Source organism: Notolepis coatsorum (assembly GCF_963971535.1).
Source record: "Notolepis coatsorum genome assembly, chromosome: 5".
In the NCBI taxonomy this organism is placed as follows: domain Eukaryota; kingdom Metazoa; phylum Chordata; class Actinopteri; order Aulopiformes; family Paralepididae; genus Notolepis; species Notolepis coatsorum.
The window spans coordinates 136,383,293-136,410,642 of NC_140169.1; the positions used below are offsets into that span (position 1 = coordinate 136,383,293).

At 44.2% G+C, this 27,350-nt stretch overlaps 1 protein-coding gene across 3 annotated transcripts in view; it reads left to right on the top strand.

The window, feature by feature from the left end:
• fndc1 (fibronectin type III domain containing 1) overlaps positions 1 to 27,350 on the top strand; it is a 124,403-nt gene that overhangs the window by 12,899 nt on the left and 84,154 nt on the right. The window contains exons 2-4 of one of the 3 annotated variants that reach the window (XM_084315022.1): positions 17,134 to 17,325; positions 17,836 to 17,922; positions 20,290 to 20,358. In XM_084315022.1, the coding sequence (XP_084171148.1) occupies positions 17,134 to 17,325; positions 17,836 to 17,922; positions 20,290 to 20,358 (348 nt within the window). The remainder of the gene's footprint in view (positions 1 to 17,133; positions 17,326 to 17,835; positions 17,923 to 20,289; positions 20,359 to 27,350) is intronic. The other 2 variants (XM_084315023.1, XM_084315024.1) reach the window with 2 other exon arrangements.

The following is a 27,350-nucleotide window of genomic DNA, read 5'->3' on the forward strand; positions in this document are numbered from 1 at the left end:
AATTTGAAATATATTGTGATACTAATATATTTTTAATCATACAGGAAGTATGTTTACTTGACCCATGATTAATGTACTTAAAGTGTGCTATTTTGAATATAATTTTCTTCTTTGTGTATTATTTACGCTATATAATCAGCACAACTTAAGCTCGAGTTAAGTTGGAATTAATACACTTTACTGTGCTATCTTGACCATTAAGTTGTACTTAATTATATTTAAGTATAGGCCCTACTTATAAAAATATACTTTGAATGTATTAAAATAAAATTTTAAATATACAGTAAAAAAATAATTGTATATTTAAAATGCATTAAAATCACATGAAATAAGAAATTGTAATTTGAACACATTCAAATGCACAAAGTATATTTTTAGTACGTCTAAAGTAAGTACAGAAAAGCTAAATAGCACAGTAACGTGTACTAATTGCAACTTAAGTACCGGTTAAGTTGTACTAAGTATATAACGTAAATGCATTAACTACAAAAATAAACTACACCGAAAATAGCACACTTAGAGTACAATCACAAGTGCACAGGCAGCTAAAAGGACTTTAGGATCCTTTTTTTTTTCACCTGGGATTTCACCCCCTGTTACTTCTCTGGAGGGGAAAGTATGATGCAGCCCCCACTGCTGCTGCAGAGCAGTCATGGAATATTACCTCATACAGTAGGCACATGTGTAAGTGCTGCAGCTAAGAATAAGACGATAAATATGAAATCATCATAAGCCATGATGTGATTACAATCACAACCGTCCTAAAAGATGAGGGGGAGGAAAAAAACATTGTTTTTTTATTTTGATATACTGTATATATCCTTGTGAATGTTATAGGGAGGCCAAGTAGTGACCTAATCTGGCAGAGGTATAGCCAGTCGATGGCCTGGAGTGTGTGTGTGTGTGTGTGGGGGGGGGGGGGTGGGGGGGGGGGGGGGGGGGTGTGGAGGAAGCCTGGAAAGCCATCTGTCAATCTGCCCTCCACCTCCTACTGAGAGTCTACTGTTGCTTGTGTTGTCGTCTCTTCCACACCCCTGAGCACACGGTGAAAACCTCAGTCTGGGAAGCAGCACTTAGAGGCAGGCGGGGTCACAACAGTCGTGCGCAATTGTTTATATCCCCTAATTTCCCCTGTAACTTAGCAGTGAGCAAAACATGAGTCATTGACATGGTGAAAGTACTGTGGGCCCCATTCTCACTTAGAACATGTAAATAAAGTACTAGTCGACCACAGGAAGGTAGATATTGCATGTTATGTTATAGCCATAAGTGGTATATTGACGTATTATACATATGTACAATGTACATATTACAGATGAGTACATATATATTACATATTCAAACAATTTCAACGTTTTCAGAAAATTATTGGGCTCCCCTGCTGGTGTACAAACCCGAGGCACTCGCATTAGGGGGGAAATACTATTTACCTGATGACTACCAAGACACACTTTTCTGATAGCCTCTGCCAATCCTTAACCCTAACCTTAACCACACTGTTACCTCAAACTAACCATAACCTTCACCCTAACTTTATATCTTAACCATCAACGTCAAACGTTAAAACGAACCATCATCGTGGTATTGCTGAGTTTGTCTCAGAGTGGGTGTGGGTGGCTTCGTCTAGCCGTGAGAGCACTCGCCCCCGTGACTACAATCATTGTTGGTTCAACTCCCTTTTTTCCTGTGGTCAATTAGTACTTTATTTACGTTTTCTGACGAGACCGTGTCGCTACAGGAGGGACTATTGGATCAAAGAATTCACAAGGGAGCCTGATATATAGGCCAAGCTCAGGATGCATGTCTGTGAGGTCCTCCGGGGTAAATGATCTAACTTGGAAGGCGTGATGGCTGAGAGGCGGAGAGGTTATAAACCTTGAGTGGGAAATGTCATCGGGAATCATCCCGTCCTGAGAACTAGGAGGAAAGTGTGCTTCAACGGAAAAACAGGTGCTGAACCTACAGCAAGGTCATCGATGTGTGACGCATTATCTCATAATTGAACTGGTTTTACACAAAGTGCCATGCTTGTGAGCCACCACTAGGGGCAGAGCGGCCAACTCCGTGAGTTAGTTACTTAGTTAGTCAGTTAAGTTAGTGACATTGCCAGCATGTCAGACTAGTTACATCTTGCACTTGAAATTAAAATGTATTTGGCACGTACACATTTAAGTGGAAGATGTACGTACTGTACCCTAAGCAGTAGACACTTTGTCTTGTAGACTGGTGATGTGCTGAGCTGGACTATCACTCCGCCCCATGTTAGCATGGTGATGTGTCAAATGGAGATAGTATCTTTAACAGGTGGACGGAGACTGCAATCCGCAGGGCAGATGTTTTAAGAGGTCCTTGAGCCCAGTTTGTGAAATGGATTTGCTGCGAGACCTTTTTATTTTGCTCTCCAGCCAGAGAGAAAATAATACCATAGCCAGGGAGAAAAGAATACCATAGCCAGAGAGAAAAAAAATGGTTGGAGAAGTTTTAGAGAGGAATAATCGATCCTTTGTGACCTCACTTAGTGGCCACATGACAAGAGTCCTCTCTTTATTTACCCCGTTGTCTTGTATTTATTAACACACTATAACATTTGTGAATGTAACAACTTGACAGTTTAATTAGTGTATCAAATATAAATAAAGATTGAATGAATTAAATAATGAATCTATCTATTTATCTTTCTTCCTCTCTCTCTCACACCCCATCTCCCTCTTTCTCTCTCGCTCCCTCTCTTTCCTCTTTCTCTCTTGCTCCCTCTTTCTCTCGCTCCCTCTCTCTACCCCTCTCTCTCTCTCCTAGTCCACTTATTTATTCTCTTTGTCAGTTGATCTCTCTCTCTCACTCTCTCTCTCTCTCTCTCTCTCTCTCTCTCTCTCTCTCTCTCTCTCTCTCTCTCTCTCTCTTTAGACCACTTATTTATTCTCTTTGCCAGTTGATATCTCTCTCTCTCTCTCTCTCTCTCTCTCTCTTAGTCCACTTATTTATTCTCTTTGTCAGTTGATCTCTCTCTCTCTCTCTCTCTTTTAGTCCACTTATTTATTCTCTTTGTCAGTTGATCTCTCTCTCTCTCTCTCTCTCTCTCTCTCTCTCTCTCTCTCTCTCTCTCTCTCTCTCTCTCTCTTAGTCCACTTATTTATTCTCTTTGTCAGTTGATCTCTCTCTCTCTCTCTTTTAGTCAACTTATTTATTCTCTTTGTCAGTTGATCTCTCTCTCTCTCTCTCTCTCTCTCTCTCTCTCATAGTCCACGTATTTATTCTCTTTGTCAGTTGATCTCTCTCTCTCTTTCTCTCTCTCTCTCTTAGTCCACTTATTTATTCTCTTTGTCAGTTGATCTCTCTCTCTCTCTCTCTTAGTCCACTTATTTATTCTCTTTGTCAGTTGATCTCTCTCCCTCTCTTAGTCCACTTATTTATTCTCTTTGTCAGTTGATCTCTTTCTCTCTCTCTCTCTCTCTCTCTCTCTCTTAGTCCACTTATTTATTCTCTTTGTCAGTTGATATCTCTCTCTCTCTTAGTCCACTTATTTATTCTCTTTGTCAGTTGATATCTCTCTCTCTCTCTCTCTCTCTCTCTCTCTTGGAAATGCTTTGCGTGTGAGGTCACCGTGTTCTCGGACTGTACACTGGAGCGCAGATGTTTGTTGTGGTCTCCTCTCCTCCTCCACCTCTCCTCCTCCACCTCTCCTCATCCTGTCCACAGTGTGGAGAGAGGAGCGTTGCCCCGTGCCGTCCCTCCCGGCGGAGCCTAAAGAAAACAGCGGCGTCTCGCAGCCACAGCTGGTATTAGAGTCAGGGAGGGGCGGGAGCAGCTGGACACGAGTGGAGTGGAGGAACCGCACGCTGATTGGAGGGGGGGAAAGTCACGTGTTTGAATTGAACAACCCTTTCACTGCCGCACTACCAAACGGTTAACCCTTTCACCGCGAGAATACACAGAAGGTTAACCCTTTCACTGCCACACGACAGCGGGTTAACCTTCTGTACTAGTGTGATAGTAAAGGGTTAACCTTCTGTAGTGTGGCAGTGAAAGGGATAAGAAGTGAAACTCAAGCCCTTCCACTGGACCATAGAGTGCAGAGAGACCGTCTGAAGAGGAGAGCGAGGCAGAGTCGTCGGCAGCATGGAGGGGGGGGGGGGGGGGGGGGGGGGGATGAGCGGGATCGTGTCCTCGCAGGCCAGTGGAATTTATCTCAGACTCCGTTCCACTTAACGAGGTGGAACTCTACAACAGCAGCAGTCCCATGACAGATCTCAGGACGAATGTTTGGAATCAGGAATCTTCGTGACTTTTTGCATAACAGAGAACAGGAGAGAGAGAGAGAGAGAGAGAGAGAGAGAGAGAGGGGGAGAGAGAGAACAACTGTAGTATAGAGGCGGCATGCAGCTAATATTTTCCATGGTGCTTACTATGCTATGGGTGTTAGATCACCTGACATGTGGCGTCCCAGGCCCCCCCCCCCAGCCCCCCACCATCCACTCGAAGTGTCCGTCAAACCTGCCACCGCTGACATGCCTCATGTCATGATGTCATCTTTAGGCGCCGTGCCATTCAGGTAAACAGACAGCACCTGGGCCATTTAAGCATGCATGTCACAGCACACACACACGCACACACACACACACACACACACACACACACACACACACACACACGGTGTCAGAATGGAAAGTGAGCGCGTTGCAGAGACAAGTGGCACAATCCGAACGCTATGGCTGTGGTATAATGAGCAGTAATAACTATAGCCCTGTTCTGGCAGATCGTGTGATTAATGTTTCAGTGAGTTTGACGGGGGGGGGGGTCAGAGGTCACGCGGGTCACGGCCGCGGCTTGAGTTTGGCGCGTTGGCTTTACAGTGTGGTTGAGCGCTGGAGAGAGTTTAAGTGGGGTCAAAGGTGAGAAGTAGGAATCCACAGATACCACTTTTTAACTGCCGATAATAATTCCCAAGTGCTAAACGTTAAAGTGACAGGCCATGCTGATACCGAGTACCGTGATTAGTCTGGCGTTAGTGCAGTTAGTCTGGATTCATTGGACAAAAATGTCTTGAGGTATAATAAAAAAAAATTGCCATCGGAGAGGTCCAACATATACCTTTCTGTGTCAAAGATGTTAAATAAATAAATTCAATTAAATTCCATTTGCCTTTATCCCCGATAAACACAGCTCTAGGTATCCGGTATTTTTTTTTATATCGGAGGAATTCTCTGATACATAATGTCTTAGTATCGGTGCAATATCCAATAGCGGTATCGGTGCGTCCCCTCTAGTGCGAGGGGTCAGGGTTTAAATGGGGGGGGTTATTGATACGTTGAGTTTGGGGTGAAGGGTACTAGTTACTGGGGTTCAATGACAGACTCATTGGGGTTGAATAGGGGGGCACGGCCTGTGTTCTCCGGTGAGGGTGAGGAGGTGCTCTTGTAAAAACAGACCGCGGTGCAGGTGCGTGACCAGGAGCCTTTCCTATAGGACGGTTTTACAAGAGGCGTTTGACCCCGGGGCTTACCTCCTCCATATGCTCCCCGCGCCGGATTACACGCACACACGTGCACACGCACACATGAAAAACACACAAACTTTCCTCCCCCATGAAGACACTGAAATAACCCTTCAGGCACTGTCCTCATACTTCACATAGTCATCAATCCGTTCCACTGTCTAACTCAATTTCTGTCTCTCCCCCTCTCTCTCTTTATTTCTCTCTCTCTAATTCTCTCTCTCTCTCCCTCTCTCTCTTTACTTCTCCCTCTCTACTTCTCCCTCTCTTTCTCTCTCCCTCCCTCTCTTTCTCTCCCCCTCTCACTCTATTTATCTCTCCCTACTACTCTCTCTCCCTCTCTTTCTCTCTCTCTACTTCTCTCTCTCTCTCTACTTCTCTCTCTCTCTCTCTCTCTCTCTCTCATACTACGAAAGCACAGAAGCGCACATGCAAAGAATTTCCTGGAATTCTCCTGTCTTTGAAACAGTATCTAAGGGCGATTTGAAGAGAAATAAACCCATACAAACCCATGTATCACATTCCTTAATGCAGCGCGGACAGTGAAATACGGTACTATTATTGCCCGAGTTCCCCCTGGCAACCCCTTTGAACCCCGGCCAGCCTGCCTAGATTATAACGTTACAGCCATTCAGTTAGTTAACTGCTTCATAAACTGTTTATTCTTGGACGAGGAGCTTCCCCCATGTTACGCTTGAAAGGGTCTTGATTTAATCAGAAACTCCCTGCCTCTCCCTTCAGATCATATATGTCCAAACTGGACAAATCATAGATTGAGTTTTGGATCTACTGTGTGTGTGTGTGTGTGTGTGTGTGTGTGTGTGTGTGTGTGTGTGTGTGTGTGTGTGTGTGTGTGTGTGTGTGTGTGTGTGTGTGTGTGTGTGTGTGTGTGTGTGTGTGCGTGTGCGTGTGCGTGTGTGCGTGTGTGTTGGGGGGGGGGGGGCAGTTCCCTATGTAATATACACAGGGTTATTGGAAACAGGGTGGAAGGGATTGATGCGGATCCAGACCCGTGCGTCTGTGCGGGCTGTGTCTCGACCAGCTGATGATACAGACCCCCTCCGCTGTAAGCCTCAAATAATGAGAAAATTATGAGATAGTCTTGTGTTTCTGCTTTGATTGGACGTCTTCTAGTATTGTAATCACACACACACGCACAAACACACACACACACACGCACATGCACAGACACAAGACACAGACACAAAGACACAGTTTGTACTGTGTATGTGATGTGAGCCTGTATCTCTGGGAGTGGTATCCTACACTGACCAGCAGCTGTCAGCACGTACTTAAAACTCGTAACGCGAAGCAGGAACAACGTCGCGGGGCTCCAAAGAGCCGTGATCGTCCGCTAACGATGTAGTAGCCTGCGGAACTCAAAACGTCGTGGACATGAAATTAAACGTTCACCTGCAGAACTGTAAAGCCGGGGACGAAGGGGGGGGGGGGGGGGGGGGGGTCCAGCTGGGTCTCACACCTGCGGACGATGAGCGTTCGGGGTGATAAAGGGGGTTTTGTAGCCGCGCTAAACCGAAAGCTACCGCTGTAAACCTTTTCGGACAGCTCTTGTCACAGGGCCAAGCGCTTATGAGTCTGACGACAGCCTCGAGATGCTCGCTGACGTTTGACACCTGTGAATGTCTAGCTCGCTGTGTAAACCGTGGGCTATTTCCGTGCTTCTCGGATGCTTTCATGCAAGGGCCTCTTTTTTTTGCGAGCGCCAACGCGCGCGCGTGGGGGGGGGGCGTGGTCAGAGGCGCAGACAGAATGGTGAATGTTTATAATAATGATGATTAAAAGTTCCCCTTTTATAGGCCGGTTCACTTGTAGGAAGAGCTTTAGACTTAATAGTCCTTATTTCACAAGTAAAAAGCAAAACCTGTGCCAAAGATAACAATAACAATAATAACTAGACAATTCCGCGCGGGGGAAATTGTGAAAGTGTGGGTGACGCCTGTGCACCGCCGGCCAACGGGGGAGAGGGTCTCTCGCGAGTCTCTATGACAAACGGTTCAAAGGATACAAAAAGGGGGCGCGGCCTAAGGATCGGGGGAGTGGTCAACATAGACCAATCAAAGAGGATATCCCTAATGAGTGCAATGACACAACCCGCAACACTATTACACTATTACACACTATTACACTATTACACTATTACACACTATTACACTATTACACACTATTACACTATTACACACTATTACACTATTACACTATTACACTATTACACAATATTACACTATTACACACTATTACACTATTACACTATTACACTATTACACACTATTACACTATTACACTATTACACGCTATTACACTATTACACTATTACACTATTACACACTATTACACTATTACACACTATTACACACTATTACACTATTACACTATTACACACTATTACACTATTACACTATTACACACTATTACACTATTACACTATTACACGCTATTACACTATTACACTATTACACTATTACACACTATTACACTATTACACACTATTACACTATTACACTATTACACACTATTACACTATTACACAATATTACACTATTACACACTATTACACTATTACACTATTACACGCTATTACACTATTACACTATTACACACTATTACACACTATTACACTATTACACTATTACACACTATTACACTATTACACACTATTACACTATTACACTATTACACACTATTACACTATTACACTATTACGCTATTACACTATTACACACTATTACACTATTACACTATTACACACTATTACACTATTACACTATTACACACTATTACACTATTACACTATTACACACTATTACACACTATTACACTATTACACACTATTACACTATTACACACTATTACACTATTACACACTATTACACTATTACACTATTACACTATTACACACTATTACACTATTACACACTATTACACTATTACACTATTACACACTATTACACTATTACACTATTACACTATTACACACTATTACACTATTACACACTATTACACTATTACACTATTACACACTATTACACACTATTACACTATTACACACTATTACACTATTACACACTATTACACACTATTACACTATTACACACTATTACACTATTACACTATTACACAATATTACACTATTACACACTATTACACTATTACACACTATTACACTATTACACACTATTACACTATTACACACTATTACACTATTACACACTATTACACTATTACACTATTACACACCATTACACTATTACACACTATTACACTATTACACACTATTACACACTATTACACTATTACACACTATTACACACTATTACACTATTACACACTATTACACACTATTACACTATTACACACTATTACACTATTACACTATTACACAATATTACACTATTACACACTATTACACTATTACACAATATTACACTATTACACACTATTACACTATTACACTATTACACTATTACACACTATTACACTATTACACACTATTATACACTATTACACTATTACACACTATTACACTATTACACTATTACACACTATTACACTATTACACTATTACACAATATTACACTATTACACACTATTACACTATTACACACTATTACACTATTACACACTATTACACTATTACACTATTACACACTATTACACTATTACACTATTACACACTATTACACTATTACACACTATTACACTATTACACTATTACACACTATTACACTATTAAACCGAGTACAATGGCACAATCCGCAAGTCTCTACGACAAACGGTTCAAGAGATACACTGAGGGGGTGTGGCCTAAGGGGGCGTGGTCTAAGGATCGGGGGAGTGGTCAACATCGACCAATGAAAGGTGGTCAACATGGACCAATGAAAAATGAAAGAGGATATCCCTACTGAGTACAATGACACAACCCACAAGACAGAGGGCGCTGTCAGCAATTCAGTACTGCAACACAGTGATGGCCAATGATGGGTTAAGTGGATGATGTCATTGGCAGCTCAGCCACGAGCCACACAGCTGAACCAATCATGAGTGAGCCATGAGCCACACAGGTGAAGCAATCACTATGACTTGCATATTTTCTATCCAATGCATTTGTAAGGAGGCAGATGCATGACTGCATTGTCACATTGATTAAAAGAAAACTATAAGAGATGAAGCGTTGTGACGCGCACATGAGCACTACAACGAGTAGGCGAAGGGTTGTGCGCGATATTGTGACATTCGTGCGATATTGTGGCACTCCTTCGGCGATCGGAACAGAAGGCTAAAAAATAGTGTGAAAAATGTGATTTCTAGAGTGCGATTGCATGGCGGTCAATGGGGAGGAGAACCTTCAAACAAATGGTCGTCAGTTGAGATAGAAATGTCCAATTCCATTTATTTTTCTTTTGTGAGCGGGATGACAGCCGTGTCATCGTTTTGATGTGTTTGTTTTATTTCTACGTCCAAAATTGAGATCACACTCGCAATTCACCCAAGGTAGGGGGAAAAAGATTATTTCAGCTGCTACACTCTAAAATGCAATGCATTCCCAATGGGACCGAAATTTTACCGTTTAAAGTCGATTCGTAGCCAGACGGTGCGGTGAAACTTTACGAGTTCGAATAGCACATCGAGTTGGAGCAAGCCGGTCGTTTTGATACCTTTCACGTGTATGGGGCGCGAACGCTCTGGCACGAGTGTGTTGGCAAAATCGGTGGAATAAAGAATAATAATAAAAAGAGTATGGATATGTATAGTGTGGGTGGCAACCTGGCTTCGCCAGGTCACCCACACTAATGATGATGATAATGACCATATGACCAGCGTGTTGAAGTGTCCTTGAGTAAGACAAGTAACGCCTAACTGCTCCCTATGTGTTGCACAGGTGAAGATCTCTGTGTGTGTGTGTGTGTGTGTGTGTGTGTGTGTGTGTGTGTGTGTGTGTGTGTGTGTGTGTGTGTGTGTGTGTGTGTGTGTGTGTGTGTGTGTGTGTGTGTGTGCGTGAGTGCGTGCGTGTGTATGCGTGAGTGGGGGGAGGGGCACACACCTAATCAGTGGTCATTGTGAAAGGTCTTAATATACAGGTGCGTTTTAAGCTTTTTAAAAACCTCTAGGATAACCTTAAGGTTTGGCTCAGGTTTATTAACTCAGAATGAAAGTATCGAATACAGAATAGTCAGAGAATGGCTGGATGGCTCTCATCCAAGTGACTAGCTAGGAGACCCGGAAGTAAGAGTCCGAATCATTTACATTTTGTCATTTAGCTGACGCTTTTATCCAAAGCGATATTTTTTTCTGATATTGATAGAAGAAGTGCGTCTTTAGTAAACGGCGAAATATTGGACGGGTTTCGGCTGTCCTAACTGTGGTGGGAAGTTCGTTCCACCATTGTGGGGCAAGGACCGAGAATAGGCGACTTCTCTTTGATGACCGTCCCGGAGCTCGGATAGGAGTGGGTCTGAGACGGCCAGAAGATGCAGAGCGTAGGGGTCTTGAGGGTGTGTAGTTAGAGACCATTGACCGGAGGTAGGCGGGAGCCGTTCCACGATATGCCAGCTGGAGGGCCTTGAAGCGGATTCGTGCGGCCATGGGGAGCAAGAAGTGGGGTGACATGGGCTGACTTCGGTAGGTTTGAGATCAGGCGGGCCGCTGCGTTCTGAATGAGTTGAAGAGGCTTGGTGGCAGTGGTCGGAAGGCCAGCAAGCAGTGCGTTGCAGTAGTTGAGGCTGGAGATGACTGTTGATTGGACGAGGAGTTGGGTGGCTTCTTTTGTCAGGAAGGGGCGGATTCTTCTGACGTTGCTCAGGAGGAATCTGAAGGTTCTGGTTGTCGCTGCGATGTGAGCTGAGAAGTTCAACTGGTCGTCAACACCAAGGTTCTTAGAATCACAGAGAGGGGGCTCATTTATTCCCAGGAAAGGGGAGGGGGGACACCATAAAATTGAGGTTTGGCAAAAGGGAGGGGATAAACTCTTATTTCCCCCACATTGTCTAGGATGAGATCAAAGTTTCCTAGTTTCATAATGTGCTGTTGGGGGAACAAACTATAGGAGCATTTCTGTTTTCCCAGCGTCTTAATTTGAGGGAACTGGCCTGCATCCATTTCTTGATCTCTTGGGCGCAGGATGTTAGCACAGATTTAGTAGAGGATTGTATGATTTTATAAACATGATAATATTTTTGCGACCCCCACAAATTAATCTTGCAATCCCATGGGTGGTCCTTACCCCCCAATTTGAAAACCACTGGGCTATTTGGCTGCTTTGAGTATAGCATAAGGTTTACAGTATATCCTTCAGAAATGGTTTATAATAAGAATATACTGCCCAGACATGTGTATATATTGTACACTGACTGGATGGTGAATACCTTTAAACAGTAGCACACTGGATTTTCTTTTTATTTTAAACAATGCTCTCTTTCAAACAATTTAGAAGATGACAGTTATAAAACAAAAACATTTAATGTGTGATATGAAGCATGTGTGCAAAATAACGTGTTTCTTTCTGAATGGTTGGTCATCCATCCCTATGAATTCCATGAGTTTTCTTCTTTCGCCTTAGCCTTTCCGACTATCACGGTTATATGCTCGGGTGTCGTATAAAGTATAACGTTTTGGTGATGTGACTTCAAGTGCCTTATTACATTTGTTGTACACAAGGTATTTTAGCCTGGCCTACATTGCAGGTGGCCATTGTTGCATCTGTCTCACACACTTTGTAAAAGCTCCACAATGCTGGCATGTTTTAGGTTAGTTACCACCATGTGACACCGACTCCGCTTGGAATACACTCCACGGCGTGGTTCTCGACCACACAGTAACTTGTAGAACATGGCAGAAAGGCAGCCTTTGGTCGAGAGGAAATGGAAAACACATTCAGTCGTCATCAGATGATGTTCTCAAATCAATGAGTAATCGTGTTTAATAATTGCTATTTCAATATAAATAAAAAACTATCGTGATTTTTTACATAATCTAGCAGCCCTAGTACCTCAGACAAAGAACCATAAGTCTGTTTTAAGTTTTCAGAGGAACAATGTTTTCAAACTTTACTATCTACTGTAAAGATATTACCTTAAGAGTGTTGTGTTCATTCATAGTTAAAGTGATTTAGATTAACTTCACAACTCACCAAATACATGACTTATATGGTTCTTCTTTTTTTTTTTTTTTTTTTTTTATATGGTTCTTCTTATATGGTTATAAGGGTTCAGTTGTTGCAGCCTTACTGAACACTCCACCCCCACCATACCTCAAACCTCTGGCAAACTGGCCTTGGCAATAATGAGCATGATTCAGCCTACAGAACCATTAATACCAGGCATGTGTGTAAGCATGAGAAACCGATGCTAATTGAGAGCATCATAAACTGGAGGTCCATCAATCAACGTTCACTTTCCTCCCCCTATAAGGGCCTTTCAGCATGCATCACATGGACTAGATTGGGAATTTTATACTGATATTTTAATACGCTACTAAATTCTTTATATTGTGTTAGCCGGTTGTACTGTTGGCCTGCGGGATGATTATGCTGTCATTCCCACAACACATGATGCATGCAAAGAGCAAACCCAAGGAAGGAGAAGAAAGAAAGATCATGTTTTCTTGACATAAGCTTGTGTGCCGAAATGTTTGAGCTCCAGCTCTGGCTTCTATGTTGCCAATAAATATTCAACAAACTAAACAAATTGACTGGAGTGTTCATCCCCAATATTTCTCCAATGAGGTAAACTTCTGTTACTGTTTTGCCTGTTTTGTTTTGGGTGATGTCAGCCCAAACAGCTCCTCTGCCGAGGAGAGAGAGATTGTTATTGAGCCCTTTGCGCCCCCACCAAGATCCTTATTCTACTCCACATCTAATGCTGTTTTAATGTTGTTTTTATGCTGCACACCTGTTTATGCTCACCTGTACTTTGTATGGAGAGATTTGATAAAGATATAACGATTATATTCTATTATTTATTAGGAATACGACCAGTATCACTTTTCCCACTGCTGATACTGACTCCTAAGTCCTAAACTTCTAAGTATCGGCTGATAAGACTACTGATAGGATCCATTACATTTATAGAACAGACTTGAGAGGGAGACAGAGTAGAGACACAGGAGAGAAGGTTCTTTACTGAGACAGTAGGAAGGCTGAGAGGGGGACACAGGAGAGAAGGTTCTTTATTAATCATGGTGGGTTTTTTTTCTTCTTGATTTATTGTGATGTTTCTTCTTGACTTGTTTAAAGAAGACTTGTCCAGCCCATGGGGACATTAACTTGTGATTTCGGCTTTACAAATACATTTTATTTGACTTGGCCCATCAAGTTTGAGGTTATTGGACAAAAATAAATCTTTCTCCATTAGAGGAATCTTAACATGCCTACAATGAGACAAAAATTAAGAAAATACTGACTTTGGTTTGATTAAACATGGATTTTAGTATTGGGTGTGTTAGGGATTGTAATGCGACCCCAATTGCACGACACAGACAGGTAATCAGAGTTAGCCAAAACAAGGGCATAATTTATTCACAACAAAAAAGCGGCACTGTCCCTTTAAGGGAGAACTCAAAATACACAGGTGAATCTTCTAGAGTCCATGAATGAAATGAAAGTTCTGAGTCTGGTCCTGTTCAGACTCACCAGAACACTTGCCGACGGGCAACACAGCAAACGGGGTCCATGAAAACGGAGTGAGAAACATAGGCATCCTCCCGTGGAAGCATAGAGACCGATGACGATGCCTCACACCACAGAACACTGCCGACGTGCAACTCAGCAAACGGGACCCACGAAAAAGGAGTGAGAACATATGAATCCTCTCGTGGAAACATTGAGAGCGATGACGATGTCTCACACCAGGAACGAGGCCCACGGAGAGAGAGTAGGGCAGTAGATGGCACGACGTCTCACCCCAGAGACGCGCCGGTAGATGGTAGCAACGGATGGCACGACGTCTCCCAGTGAGAACATAGGAAATCCTCCCGTGGGATTATAGAATGTGAGAATAGAATGTGAATGAATAGAAGTAGAATGTTCGGCACGCCCCCTCGTTGGGCAGCATGCAGTCCTTACCCAGCCCTCACAGGGTGATATCCTATTTTAGCCCTGGTATTCCCTGTATATCTGATAAGAGTGTTTGGTATTGATGCTTCCCTTATCGTAGTCCTGTGCCTGGTTGCACATTACCACTTGAACTGTCACTTGTAACTGTTCCCTCTGCTGGCCTGGGATCAGATTCTGCCAGAACCTTTTCTTCTGTGTCTCCCATTCTCTGTCTCCCTATCAGCCTTCCTACTGTCTCAATAAAGAACATTCTCCCCTGTGTTTCCTCTACTCTCTCTCCCTCTCAGCCTTCCTATACTGTCTCAATAAAGAACCTTCTCTCCTGTGTCTCCCCTGCTCTGTCTCCCTCTCAGCCTTCCTACTGTCTCAATAAAGAACATTCTATCCTGTTTCCTCTTTTCTGTCTCCCTCTAAGCCTTTCTACTGTCTCAATAAAGAACCTTCTATCCTGTGTCTCTACTCTGTCTCCCTCTCAGCCTTCCTACTGTCTCAATAAAGAACCTTCTTTCATGTGTCTCCCCTACTCTGTCTCCCTCTCAGCCTTACTGTCTCAATAAAGAACCTTCTCTCTTGTGCCTCCCATTCTCTGTCTCCCTATCAGCCTTCCTACTGTTACACTCCCAGACCAGCCCAAGTCTGGGAGAGTCAACACCACAGACACAGTGTGAACAATGGGTCTCACTGTCCCAGACAAGGAACAGACAGTATGAATGATGTGAACAATGGTCTCATACCAACCTCTAGTGGTCACCCGCAGACGGTGCAGGCCAGCACAGTAACCATGTTGTTGACTAATATATTGAATATAATTAATAGTATGATTAATGTGGTGTCATGGTGTGTGCTGTTGTTAACTTTCCCTCCCCTTGTTTGATGTGGGTCCCCTGTCTGGTTGTGTTTTGGTTTATGCTCTTGTGTCCTTGTGGTTGATGTATTGTTTTAGACTGGCTTGCCAGCTGTGGTCAATTGGTAATTAGTCTTGTTATTTAAGTGTGGGTTGTCCTCACCTGGTTGTGGAGTCATTCCTCCTTGTTACCTGTTCCTGTGATGTCTTTGTCAAACATCGTCCTTGCCCTGTAGTTGTGTTCTGTCTAAAGTAAGTGTATATTAGTTCTCTGTTTTATTGCTCTTTTATTTCGTGTGTTCAGTCCGTCTTCTGGTTAGGTTTTGTTTTGTATTTAGAGCCTATTGTTTGTTTGAATGTACTGTACCTTTGTCACGTTGCTAAGTAAAGGCTTTTTAAATCGTGACCGTCGTCTCCTGCCTCATATCCCTGCTCACTCTCGTTCTGCTGCCTTGGGTTCTACCTCCACCTTACCTCGTTGTAACACCTACTGTCTCAATAAAGAACCTTCTCCCCTATGTTTCCTCTACTCTGTCTCCCTCTCAGCCTTCATACTGTCTCAATAAAGAACCTTCTCTCCTGTGTCTCCCCTGCTCTGTCTACCTCTCAGCCTTCCTACTGTCTCAATAAAGAACAGAAAATACTAAGAGGAGCAGACTGCCTACTCTCCTTTTTCTTCCCGCAACCGAAAACAGAACCTTTTGCACACTAGAACAGCTGGGCCAGTCATATGACTGTTTTAACATGTTAGAATTCCAATAATTTGGTACTAAAAAAGGATACAATGCCCTCCCTCCTTGACATTACATTTCCTAACACATTTTCAGGAGGGGTCAAGGAGGGAGGGCATTCTAAAATTATAAAAGAGTCATATGACCGGCCCAGCTGTTCTAGTGTTAAAGGTGCTATAGATTTTTTTATAATACATCCACTGAGTTTTTAGGGTTAGGTGCGGAATAAAAGTATTGCAAGAAATGATTGATTGAAGAATGTTTGCGGGTCCAAAAGGAATGTTGTTGTTTACATGTTGCATGTCACATATCCCCATTTCCTGCACCTGATTGGATAAATGACACGCTGGTGCTCTAGCATGACATCTAGTGGCTGAACCTTATCTATAGCACCTTTAGTTTAGTATTTTATTTTATTATTTTGTTTGCGCTATAGACCTGTTCGCCGATGACGTCATGACAAATATGCGCGCACAGACCCGAGGCAGAAAGGAACGTAATCCTGGTCAGAACAACGGGGCAGACTACAATATATTTGCATTTGTTGGCCATGCTAGCGATCTAAGGACATGTGCGCCCAATCGCGTGACGCGCCCATTTCCGCCTCGACCAGCAGCAAACTACCTAACGCCTAGTTTATCACTGGTTAAGCTTAGGCGACTCTTTCGAAGTTGGTTACGGTTAGAGTTTGGAATCAGGGCTGGCATTCTATCGCCCTGCTCTAAGACAAACTCTAACCTTAACCAACTTCGAAAGAGTGCCTAAGCTTAACCGGCGAAAGAACTTGCCGTCACACGATTGGTGCGATCAGAAACATCAGTGGCCAATCAGAGCGCAAAACGCGAACGCGGAAGCATAAAGGAAACGAATAGACGCGTCCGGCGTAACTTAGTCACGTGACTCAGTTGGTATTGCTGATTGGCTCGAAACGCGGTATGTTTGTAAACAGCGAACAGGTCTCTACATACAAACCCATACGTCTGTCTCTGTGACCCTGCAGAGAAGCCCCTGCAGCCACGGAACGTGAAGCTGCGGCCGGTGGACAGGGGGCTGCAGGTGAGCTGGGAGCCGCCGGTGGAGCTGGACGGACGGCCCGTGGAGCGCTACAGCATCGGCTACGGCAAGTCCATGAGGTCCCTGCGCGTCATCAAAGTGGGCAAGGACAGGCGCTCCGAGCTACTGGAGGATGTAGGTAAGAGATGGAGGTAGAACGAAAAAAACTAAAGCAACCCAGAGGGGACTGTTTGACAAGATGTGTGTGTGTGTGTGGAGACAGTGGCTCTGGAGGTAGAGCAGTCGTCTGGTAGTCGGAAGGTTCCCGGTTCGATTCCCGCTCCTCCCGGGCGGCGTGTCGAAGTGTCCTTGAGCAAGACACTTAACCCCTAATTGCTCCAGATGAGCAGGTTGGCACCTTGCATGGTTGCCTCCGCCATCGGTGTGTGAATGTGTGAATGTGAGGAACAAATTGTAAAGCGCTTTGGATAAAAGCTGCTACAGTATATAAATGCAGCCATTTACCAAAGGAGGGTTGAAGATGTGTTGTAGACGGTGGTGAATGAGGTGTGTGAGAGAGAGTGTGTGTGGATAGCAGGGCTTGATAACAAAGACCCGATGAGACTTGGTATAAAGAATAACGAGAGAAGAGTGAGAGAAATGGAGGCAGAAAAAGGAGGCTTGGCTTAAACGACGGAGTGTGTTTCAGAGCCCGGAGTTCTGCACTTTCTCAAGATGAGTGCTGAGAACGAGGAGGGGATGAGCAAACCTGTGTACAGAGCAGAGACGCCAGGAGGTACGGCATGTGTGTGTGTGTGTGTGTGTGTGTGTGTGTGTGTGTGTGTGTGTGTGTGTGTGTGTGTGTGTGTGTGTGTGTGTGTGTGTGTGTGTGTGTGTGTGTGCGTGTGCGCACGTGCATACATATGTGCGTGTGTGCATGTGCATACAGTACATATGTACTTATGTGTGTGTGTGTGTGTGCGTGTGCATACATATGTACTTATGTGTGTGTGTATGTGTGTGCGTGCGTGTGCATACATATGTACTTATGTGTGTGTATATGTGTGTGTGTGTGCATACATATGTACTTATGTGTGTGTATATGTGTGTGTGTGCGTGTGCATACATATGTACTTATGTGTGTGTATATGTGTGTGTGTGCGTGTGCATACATATGTACTTATGTGTGTGTGAGTGTATATCACGAGTTCATTAGAGGATGAGGATGTTCTATTGTGATAAAATAACCACCAGAAACAGGATCCTCTCTGCCTCTCGCCGGTAATCAAGTCATTTTCATTCCAGCCACGCCAAGCAGTAAGACAGCTATTTTACAATTTAACAAGGACATTATGTTTTGGGTCTTTACAGTTTCTCTGGTGATTCTTAAGACCACCTTATAAAAGGCTCGTTATGGAGTTATGTTTTTGACACACATACAGTTGTCAGTGTGAGGCGTCCAGGCTGCCCTGGTCCTGGTTCCTCTGGGCTTGGCGGCGCGCTGGGGCCCGTTCAGAGCTGCTGCTGCCAACCCTTGTCTTCCACCCTCCAAACCCAGCCCAGCCCAGCTCCAATAACCCGGCCCTGTGTGTTGTGGTCACTCACGCTGTGTGTGTGTGTGTGTGTGTGTGTATATGTTTGTGTATGTGTGTGTGTGTGTGTATATGTTTGTGTATGTGTGTCTATATATGTGTGTGTGTGTGTGTGTATATATGTGTGTGTGTGTGTGTGTGTTAGTGTGTGTGTGTGCGTGCGTGCGTGCATGCGTGTGTGTGTGTGTGTGTATATGTTTGTGTGTGTGTATGTGTTTGTGTGTGTGTTTGTTTGTGTGTGTGTGTGTGTGTGTGTGTGTGTGTGTGTGTGTGTGTCTGTGCGTGCTGTATGTATGTGTGTACAGTATGTGTGCTGTATGTATGTATGTATGTGTGTGTGTGTGTGTGTGTGTGTGTGTGTGTGTGTGTGTGTGTGTGTGTGTGTGTGTGTGTGTGTGTGTGTGTGTGTGTGTGTGTGTCTGTGCGTGCTGTATGTATGTGTGTACAGTATGTGTGCTGTATGTATGTATGTATGTATGTGTGTGTGTGTGTGTGTGTGTGTGTGTGTGTGTGTGTGTGTGTGTGTGTGTGTGTGTGTGTGTGTGTGTGTGTGTGTGTGTGGGTGTGTGGGTGTGTGTGTGTGTGTGCGTGCGTGCCGTCCAGTGTGCCATGGTGGCCCTTGTGGTCTCCTGCTTCAGCTCAAGGTGCCAGGAGTCTGACACCTCAGAGTTCTGTCTCAGAGTTGTGATTCCAGGCAGATGGATCTGTGTTGTTTCCCCACCAGGCAGCATGCAGCTCCACCAGTCATCATACACAACATAAATAACACCCTGCTGCTTCCCTCCACACCATTAATGTGTCTGGACAGACCTGCTACAGCAACATAGAGACCAGTGACTTATGGAGGGAAAGGGGAAGAGAGAGAGACAGAGGGGGAGAGAGAGACAGGGAGAGATAGGGGGGGAGAGGGGAAGAGAGAGGGGGAGAGGGAGAGAGAGAGAGAGGGAGAGAGAGAGACAGAGAGAGAGAGAGAGAGAGAGAGAGAGAGAGAGAGAGAGAGGGAGAGAGAGGGGGGAGAAAGGGGGGGAGATAGAGGGAGAGGGAGAGAGAAAGAGGGAAGAGAGAGAGACAGAGGGGAAGAGAGAGAAAGGGAGAGATAGGGGGGAGAGAGGAAGATAGAGGGGAGAGAGGGAGCGAGCAAGGGGAAGAGAGTGAGACAAAGGGGAAGGGAGAGGGGGGGAGAGATGGAGAGAGAGAGAGAGAGAGAGAGAGAGAGAGAGAGAGAGAGAGAGGGAGAGGGGAAGAGAAATAGAGAGACACATAGAGAGAAGTAGAGAGAGAGGGAGAGAGAAATATAGTGAGGGAGAGAGAGAAAGGTAGAGAGAGAGAGGGAGAGAAAGAGAGAGAGGGAAAGAGAGAAAGAGCTAGAGGGAGGGAAAGATAGAGAGACAGAGGGGGGGATAGAGAGGGAGGGAAGGAGGGAGAGAGAAATAAAGGGTGAAAAAGGTAGACGGATTGAACAACAATAACAACCTGCTTGTCAACACGTCATGACTGATTGCTCTGTGTCTTGTAAATTATTTGTTGACATCGACTCTATTATTTAGCTGAGAACCCTGTATGTTATTCAGGTCCTGAATTGGTTAAGCTGGACGGCTTTGCTGTGGTGGGCGGGGCAGCTGTCAACTCGTCTTCACCAGGTAAGACATCAACATGATCTATGGTGATCTACTGTGTACAGATCTAGCTTTACACACATCCGGTGTGAACAGACAGTCTCGACACATACTGTATCCTCGCAGCCTAAATTCCCCGGTGAAATCTTTTTGAATATGTCTGTTACAGTGATACAGTACACTCTCAGAAAGGATGTGTAGTCCAACACATACGGGTGTGTTGAAAAACAACACCTGTTAATGGCACCTGCTTTATTTTTTTTTTACATTTCTTTAAATGTGCACTATGCAGCCTTAGTTTACAAAACATCTTATGTCATCATAAATGACACGTTTCTTAAATCTAATAAATAATAATAATTTGTTGTTCATTGTAAACAACAACAACAGCAGTGAAACATAATCTTTTCAGGTAGCTTACTAGCTTCGAACAGTGTTCCAGTGACTCAATTTGCCCTCAAGGACATTTCTTTTTATTCCGTTATAAAAAGATACCATGTTTTCACTTTGTCGTGACATTCGTGAGTTTCGAATGTGTCTACCAAAACTGCCTAGTGCACCTTTAACACATCTGTATGTGTTTAGGCACACGACCGCGGCCGCCTGTGTTACATCCAGACAGTAATTTTTAAGAGTGTACAAAGAGACCCTTTTCTAATGATGATTAATCTATGATGTGTGTGTGGGAGGTGGTGAAGCAAAAACCCTTCGTCTCGTTTTGTTCACCATCAACGACTTTATCCACCACCGAGCCGAATAATAGTCTAGGATGTTATCAACCAATCCATTGCTTGATTTAATTCACAAAACTGTAAAAAAAAGGTTTCCAAAATGATTGTCCTTCCGCAGACTAACGCAGTCACGCAGAGGGGACTGTTTAAATGGTTTGTAAATGTAATTCTCACGCCAGACATGTGTTTATCATTTCCCAGCCAGGATTAATGACCTATAAACTCATTCACTATTCTTTTTTTTGTAAAAGAATAAATAAATAAACAGCGTATTGACTCATCAGCTAAAAGGGGGCACGAACGCACGATAGACCCGTCCACCCTCTCTCCCTCTCTGTCCGCGCTCCTCCCGTACTACGGATGATCCTCAGTAGTCCTCCTCTTCCTCTCCCTCGTCTTCATCCTTCCCCGGCGCCTGTCACCCGACAACGCGGTGCTGTGAGGGACGCAGAAGCCCCTCCTGTCACTCAGCCAGCCTCTAAGGCGGGCCCCTCCACCGTGGCTGCTGCAGTATAGGCTACCGGTATGTCTGTCTGGCCGCGCGCCCCGTCCTGCACCTCACAGACCGTGCGGCTTCCAGGAAAGACAGCGCTGACCTGGCAGCGGGACGACTGCTGGGTCGGTACTTTTAGTGGTCCGCGGCGTGGTGAGCCGCGCCAAACTATGTACACATGACAGCTTTCCAGAAGAGGAGGGGGAAGGAGGGGGGGGGGGGGGGGGGGACTAGACGAGCCTCGTTAAGCTGGGCCTGGATATATACCAGGGGGGATATGTTGGTTAATTATGATACATGTAAACAACTGTGTGTGTGTGTGTGTGTGTGTGTGTGTGTGTGTGTGTGTGTGTGTATTATGTATCGTAATTAACCAACATATCCCCCCTGGTATATATCCAGGTCCAGCTTAACGAGGCTCGTCACAGAGTTTGATTTGTGCTGGATCCTGTGGCACGGGATAATCACTATAATAGCTTGTCAATATATGTTGTGTCCAAGATTGAATGTAATTTTAATCGGACGTAATTTTATTGTGGGCCTATATGTTCCCATAAAAGTTCCTCATAAATCGCTCGTTTAAGTAGACGTGGAAGACAGTTTGGGGTAAATGTGGCGTATATATACAGTAAATCAGATGAAGAAAGAATGTACTTTCTTGAGAAACGTCGGTGGCGCTTGAACCCAGCGACCGTTGTGCGCGGGAACTGAAGCAGACGGTCTGCCCATGTGGTGGAAAACCAGATAAAAATGGCCAGAAGACAATGTCGTTTGCTGAGCTTTGTCAAACCAGTGGGACCCTGGCAGGCCAACGTCGCTTCAGAGAATCAGGGCTGGTGATAGTTCATACAGAATATAGATCAGTGGTCAACTCAAGACCCTTGGAGTACGGTCGCTGTTAGGAAGCAGGGAGGAGGAACATGGCTGTGTTGTCGGCTACTTCAGACAAATGAAACTTAGGCAAGCGATTTTTATTGCAATTCTCTTTGATGATCGTTAAGGAGGACTATTGATAGGCCTATAGGGAGGTGTAGTCTGACGTCACTTTAGTTTCCCGCGCGGTCCACCCGTATAGGGATTTATCATTGGGAAGTTGTATTATTGGCTATTGTAATAATTCTGCCTCGTGAACATTGGCAAGCTTTCCATTTTTTCACAAAATGAGTTCCCTTCTATCACTAACAAGCATTGTTGGTTTATTTATTTTACGATTAATTGCGAATGGTTTCATGTTGAGCTATAGATTGTGGATGAATACACACAGAAAGGTACACCATGCTAATGTTCATGCTTTATTTGTTTTAAACGAGACGATTTAGAAATGTGTCCATTGGAAATACATTGCAATTTCAGGCGAAGTGGACCGGCCGGAAACAACAATGACGTAACCACTACACCTCCCTATTGTAATGATGTTGATGATGAAGATGCGTATACTAGCTATGGCATAGACCAATGAAGGGGGGAAGGCAAGCCCCCCACAAATAGATGGACTGTTAATACTTGTTGTTTAAATACGGCATATTACAGCGTAAGCCCCACAGTGGGTGTTTGTGCTGGGCAGTGGAGTGACTATGGCCAATGTAAACCTAGCCGGTAGACCCTCCTCTATGTGATCAGTCCCTGGCCAAGTACAGTCGGTATCCTCTGGGATACATCTATAGGTCTTTAGCTCCAGAGATTGAAGACAATGTGCAGTGCAGATGTCTGACTGTCGTACCTTGAAAGCTAACGTGATCACTTTGGCTGTCGCTCACCTCTGAAGTACTGCTGTGGATTGTAGCTACTTGTCAAGACAACACAGGTGCATTGATTATTCATGTAACGAGACTCAGCTTCTGTTAGAAATAAACTGATTAGAGACAGACAGACAGACAGACAGACAGACAGACAGACAGACAGACAGACAGACAGACAGACAGACAGACAGACAGGCAGGCAGGCAGGCAGGCAGACAGACAGACAGACAGACAGACAGACAGACAGACAGACAGACAGACAGACAGACAGACAGACAGACAGACAGACAGACAGACAGGCAGGCAGGCAGACACACAGACAGACAGACAGACAGACAGACAGACACACATACAGACACACAGACAGACAGACAGACAGACAGACAGACAGACAGACAGACAGACAGACAGACAGACAGACAGACAGACAGACAGACAGACAGACAGACAGACAGACAGACAGACAGACAGTGTCTGTCTGTGAGTGGGCCAGTCAGACTGGCTTGCTGACAGACAGGAAGATTGGAAAAGTAGAAACATAAGAGGGAAAGTTGGGTTCTGAACAGAGGAAGAGAGAGACTTGGCTCTGCACTGAACAATTATCAATACAAATAGCAAACCTGCAAACTACAAGTCAGTGATCTCTAGTTCCAGTGGAGCGGAAATCCACTCAGCTGTGCTACAGAAGAGGGAGGAAGAGAGGAGGAGGAGGAGGGGGGGGGGGGGGCTGGCAGAAGATGGAGGAAGAGAGGAGGAGGAGGAGGGGGCTGGCAGAAGATGGAGGAAGAGAGGAGGAGGAGGAGGGGGCTGGCAGAAGATGGAGGAAGAGAGGAGGAGGTGGATGAGGAGGGGGAGGGGGGGCTGGCAGAAGAGGGGGGATGGGGGGGGGGTTTCAGACTCTGTCCTGATGGGAACTTTTATTCCTACGTAAAGGGAAACACCACCCAAATTTCCATTGCTTTGGAAAGTTTATAGACAATGAATGGGACCCACAGGATTGTTGAGCTTTATTACACTCACGCAGGCAATCGCAATCACTCCTGTCGTTCTGTCTTTATGTCTTGTTGTCTGTCTATCTGTCTGCACCAGCCATAACTTGCACAGTTCTGAACTGAACACAGAGGCTGACAAGCAGGCAAAGGACCTGAATTCTCGAATATTTTTCGAATCGGTCAACGATTTCCGTCATTGCCCAGTGAAATCAATAGAGGGTGAACATAAACACAAAGCCTGAGCCTCACCTAGACTCCTGTAATCAGATCAGCAACACTTTACAACATTGTAAGTGAAATATCTATGCATTAGAAACATTCTTTTCCCAGCAAATCTCTTAATTACATCAATTAATGTGTGCTAGGTTAAGAACATTACATTTCATGTTTACTATATGGCCAATTGTACTCTGTCATCTTGTTACATATGCCCACGTTGAGATATCTAGTGATCTATGCACAACATCGCAATTTCTCCAGCAAATCTCTGAGTTACAACAAGCATGTGTTAGCTAACATTAGGCAACGTTGTGTTTAATTAAAGGGGAAGTTGAACAAGATGGCTGGTGTCGGGGCAGAGCGCACAGTCTCTTCTCTACAAGTGAAATACAAATGGACTACTGTACTTGTGCCGATTTTTGGAGACCGTTTTACGAGTCTAGGAGTAGAATTGGCTGTGGTACATTATCAAGTGCACAGTTGTGGTTCATAAACACGGAACATTCCAGTGGTTTCCGTGAGCGAGTGAGTGAGCGGTGGCAGCTGTCAGACAGCAGTTCCAAAGTTGAGGTAAATACTACTGAGGTGTTGCTCCATGGCAGGAATGAATACCGGTATATAACTCATTTTCGCTGATGTTAACCAGATGGGTAGAGCTTTGCCCGCTTGCGCGGGTAGAGGCATCTCTCTGAGCGCCCCTCTAGACTGTTCAATACTGTTCTCAGTGCTGAAATAGACAATGTACGCATTTACTCAGAAGTACTCGTGTACTTCTATGCGCTGTGTCATCTGCGACATCCATCGCAATGCTTCCCAAGTCTATGGAGCAGTGTTGTAGTCGAGTCACTAAGTCTCCAGTCCGAGTAGAGTCTCGAGTCCCCAGTGTTCGAGTCCGAGTCCAAGTCCGAGTCACCAAAGAAGAAGTCGAGTCCGAGTCCCAAGTCATCAAGGTCGAGTCCACTCCACAGATTGTCTGTTGAAGTTTGAGGTTATCCCGGTCTTCTCCTCAACGGCTTGTTGACATATTGAACATGAGGGTATCTATCGTATTGAATATGAGGGTGAATCTGCATGTAGGTGGAACACACGTGTCTGCCCTTGCACAAAATTAAATAATGTTACAGTATTAACACAATAGCTTATGCAAAATGATTAGGGATTATTACTAAATACATTTAAAAGAAATAACTGTATTTATCAATTAACAAGTCTGAGTCCTCTTCTGCACCTTCCGAGTCCGAATGCAGTCAATGCTCGAGTCCAAGTGGAGTCACGAGTCCTGAAATCTGTCCAGCACACGGACTCGAGTCTGAGTCACTACAACACTGCTATGGAGCAGCTTCAGACTTTATACCTGATGGCATATCAGCACTGTAGTTTTCTGACAGAGACATATTGTTCATGTTCACTAACAATTTTATCTTGGACCATTGGAAAAACATGCCTGAATTGTGAAAATGGGTGTAGTTCCCCTTTAAAGACATTGGAAAACAATGCTGATTTATTTTGCACACAATCATACACATATCCAATATCATAAGTTAATAAAGAAAGTTATCCCTAGCAGCAGTATAAACAAAGTAAAAGGAAACAGACAATTTTCAATGATATAGTACCATGACAATTGTATTACAAGATAAAGATGTAAAAAAAAATTATAATAATGTCATCACATTGTAATTTCTACTGGAAAACGAAACAAAAAAATGACAAAGAATATTGTGAAGTTATTTTGGCCATATCGCTCACCCCTAATTTGGAGTTAATGAGTTTGATCATCAGAGGACACTGAATCATTGCGTTGTGTTAATCACAGCTCATTGAAATGATGTAGATGGAAGAAAATAGCTCTCTATTGCAGTTCATATCGCTTCTTTCATCTACATTCTACACCATTTCACTGAGCTGCAATTAGCCTAACACAACACAAGGATTCAGTGTCCTCCAATGACATCACCGGAGTCAAACTCGTTTACTCTCACTGCCTGTCAAACTAAATGAACGTTGTGCAAAACCGGCTTAGAGGTTTTGGATTTGTGCTAAATAAATCAGCGTTGTTATTTGGTGAAGTGCCCTTTTAGGGCTGATTTATTGTAGGGCGCTTCTTCTGTCTCTGTACAGAAAAGAAGGTGTTGCTCCATGTTGGACTAAAACATGCCAAGATCCTTGAGTTCATTTGCTCTGCCAATCTTTCCCCTGCTGGCTGCAGCCAAATCCACAGTGAAACCACACGTGTATCCGCGGCGAGCTTGGCATCTCATCCCATCACACTGTGTGCGACAAATCTGTGACAGTTTCTGCAACACAGCAATAGCAATATACAATGTACAGGTGATTAAACTGGGTATAATAAAATATATAAATGATTACTACTGAGTGTAGTGCTAATCAGATGTATGTACAGAGTTGTAGTATTAACATGTACAGTGATACAGGTATAAAGATAGTATAGCAGTAGTCATACTGGCTGGCAGTGTAGCTAGTGAGAGTAGGTAAGGGGATTACTTCCGTTCCCTTCCAATGCTCTTTTCGTTCATCTCACTCTAGTCGATTCTATCACCTCAACCACGCCTCCCTTCACTCAAACGTCCCTTCTACCACCAAGTGAATCCACTCTGCTTTCACCAATCCATCACGATAGAAGGCATGCGTCTCCTGACCCCATCGCCCCCCTCTAGTTTGGCCTAATCACAATAGCCGGTGTGAGTAGACCCCACCTGCAGTCATGGCCCTTAATGGGAACCAACGCAGCTCATCTTCATCTGACAATGATTATGAGGAAAAATGACGAGGGAGAGCGAGAGAGGGGGGAGAGAGAGAGAGGGGGAAAAAGTTGTTTTTC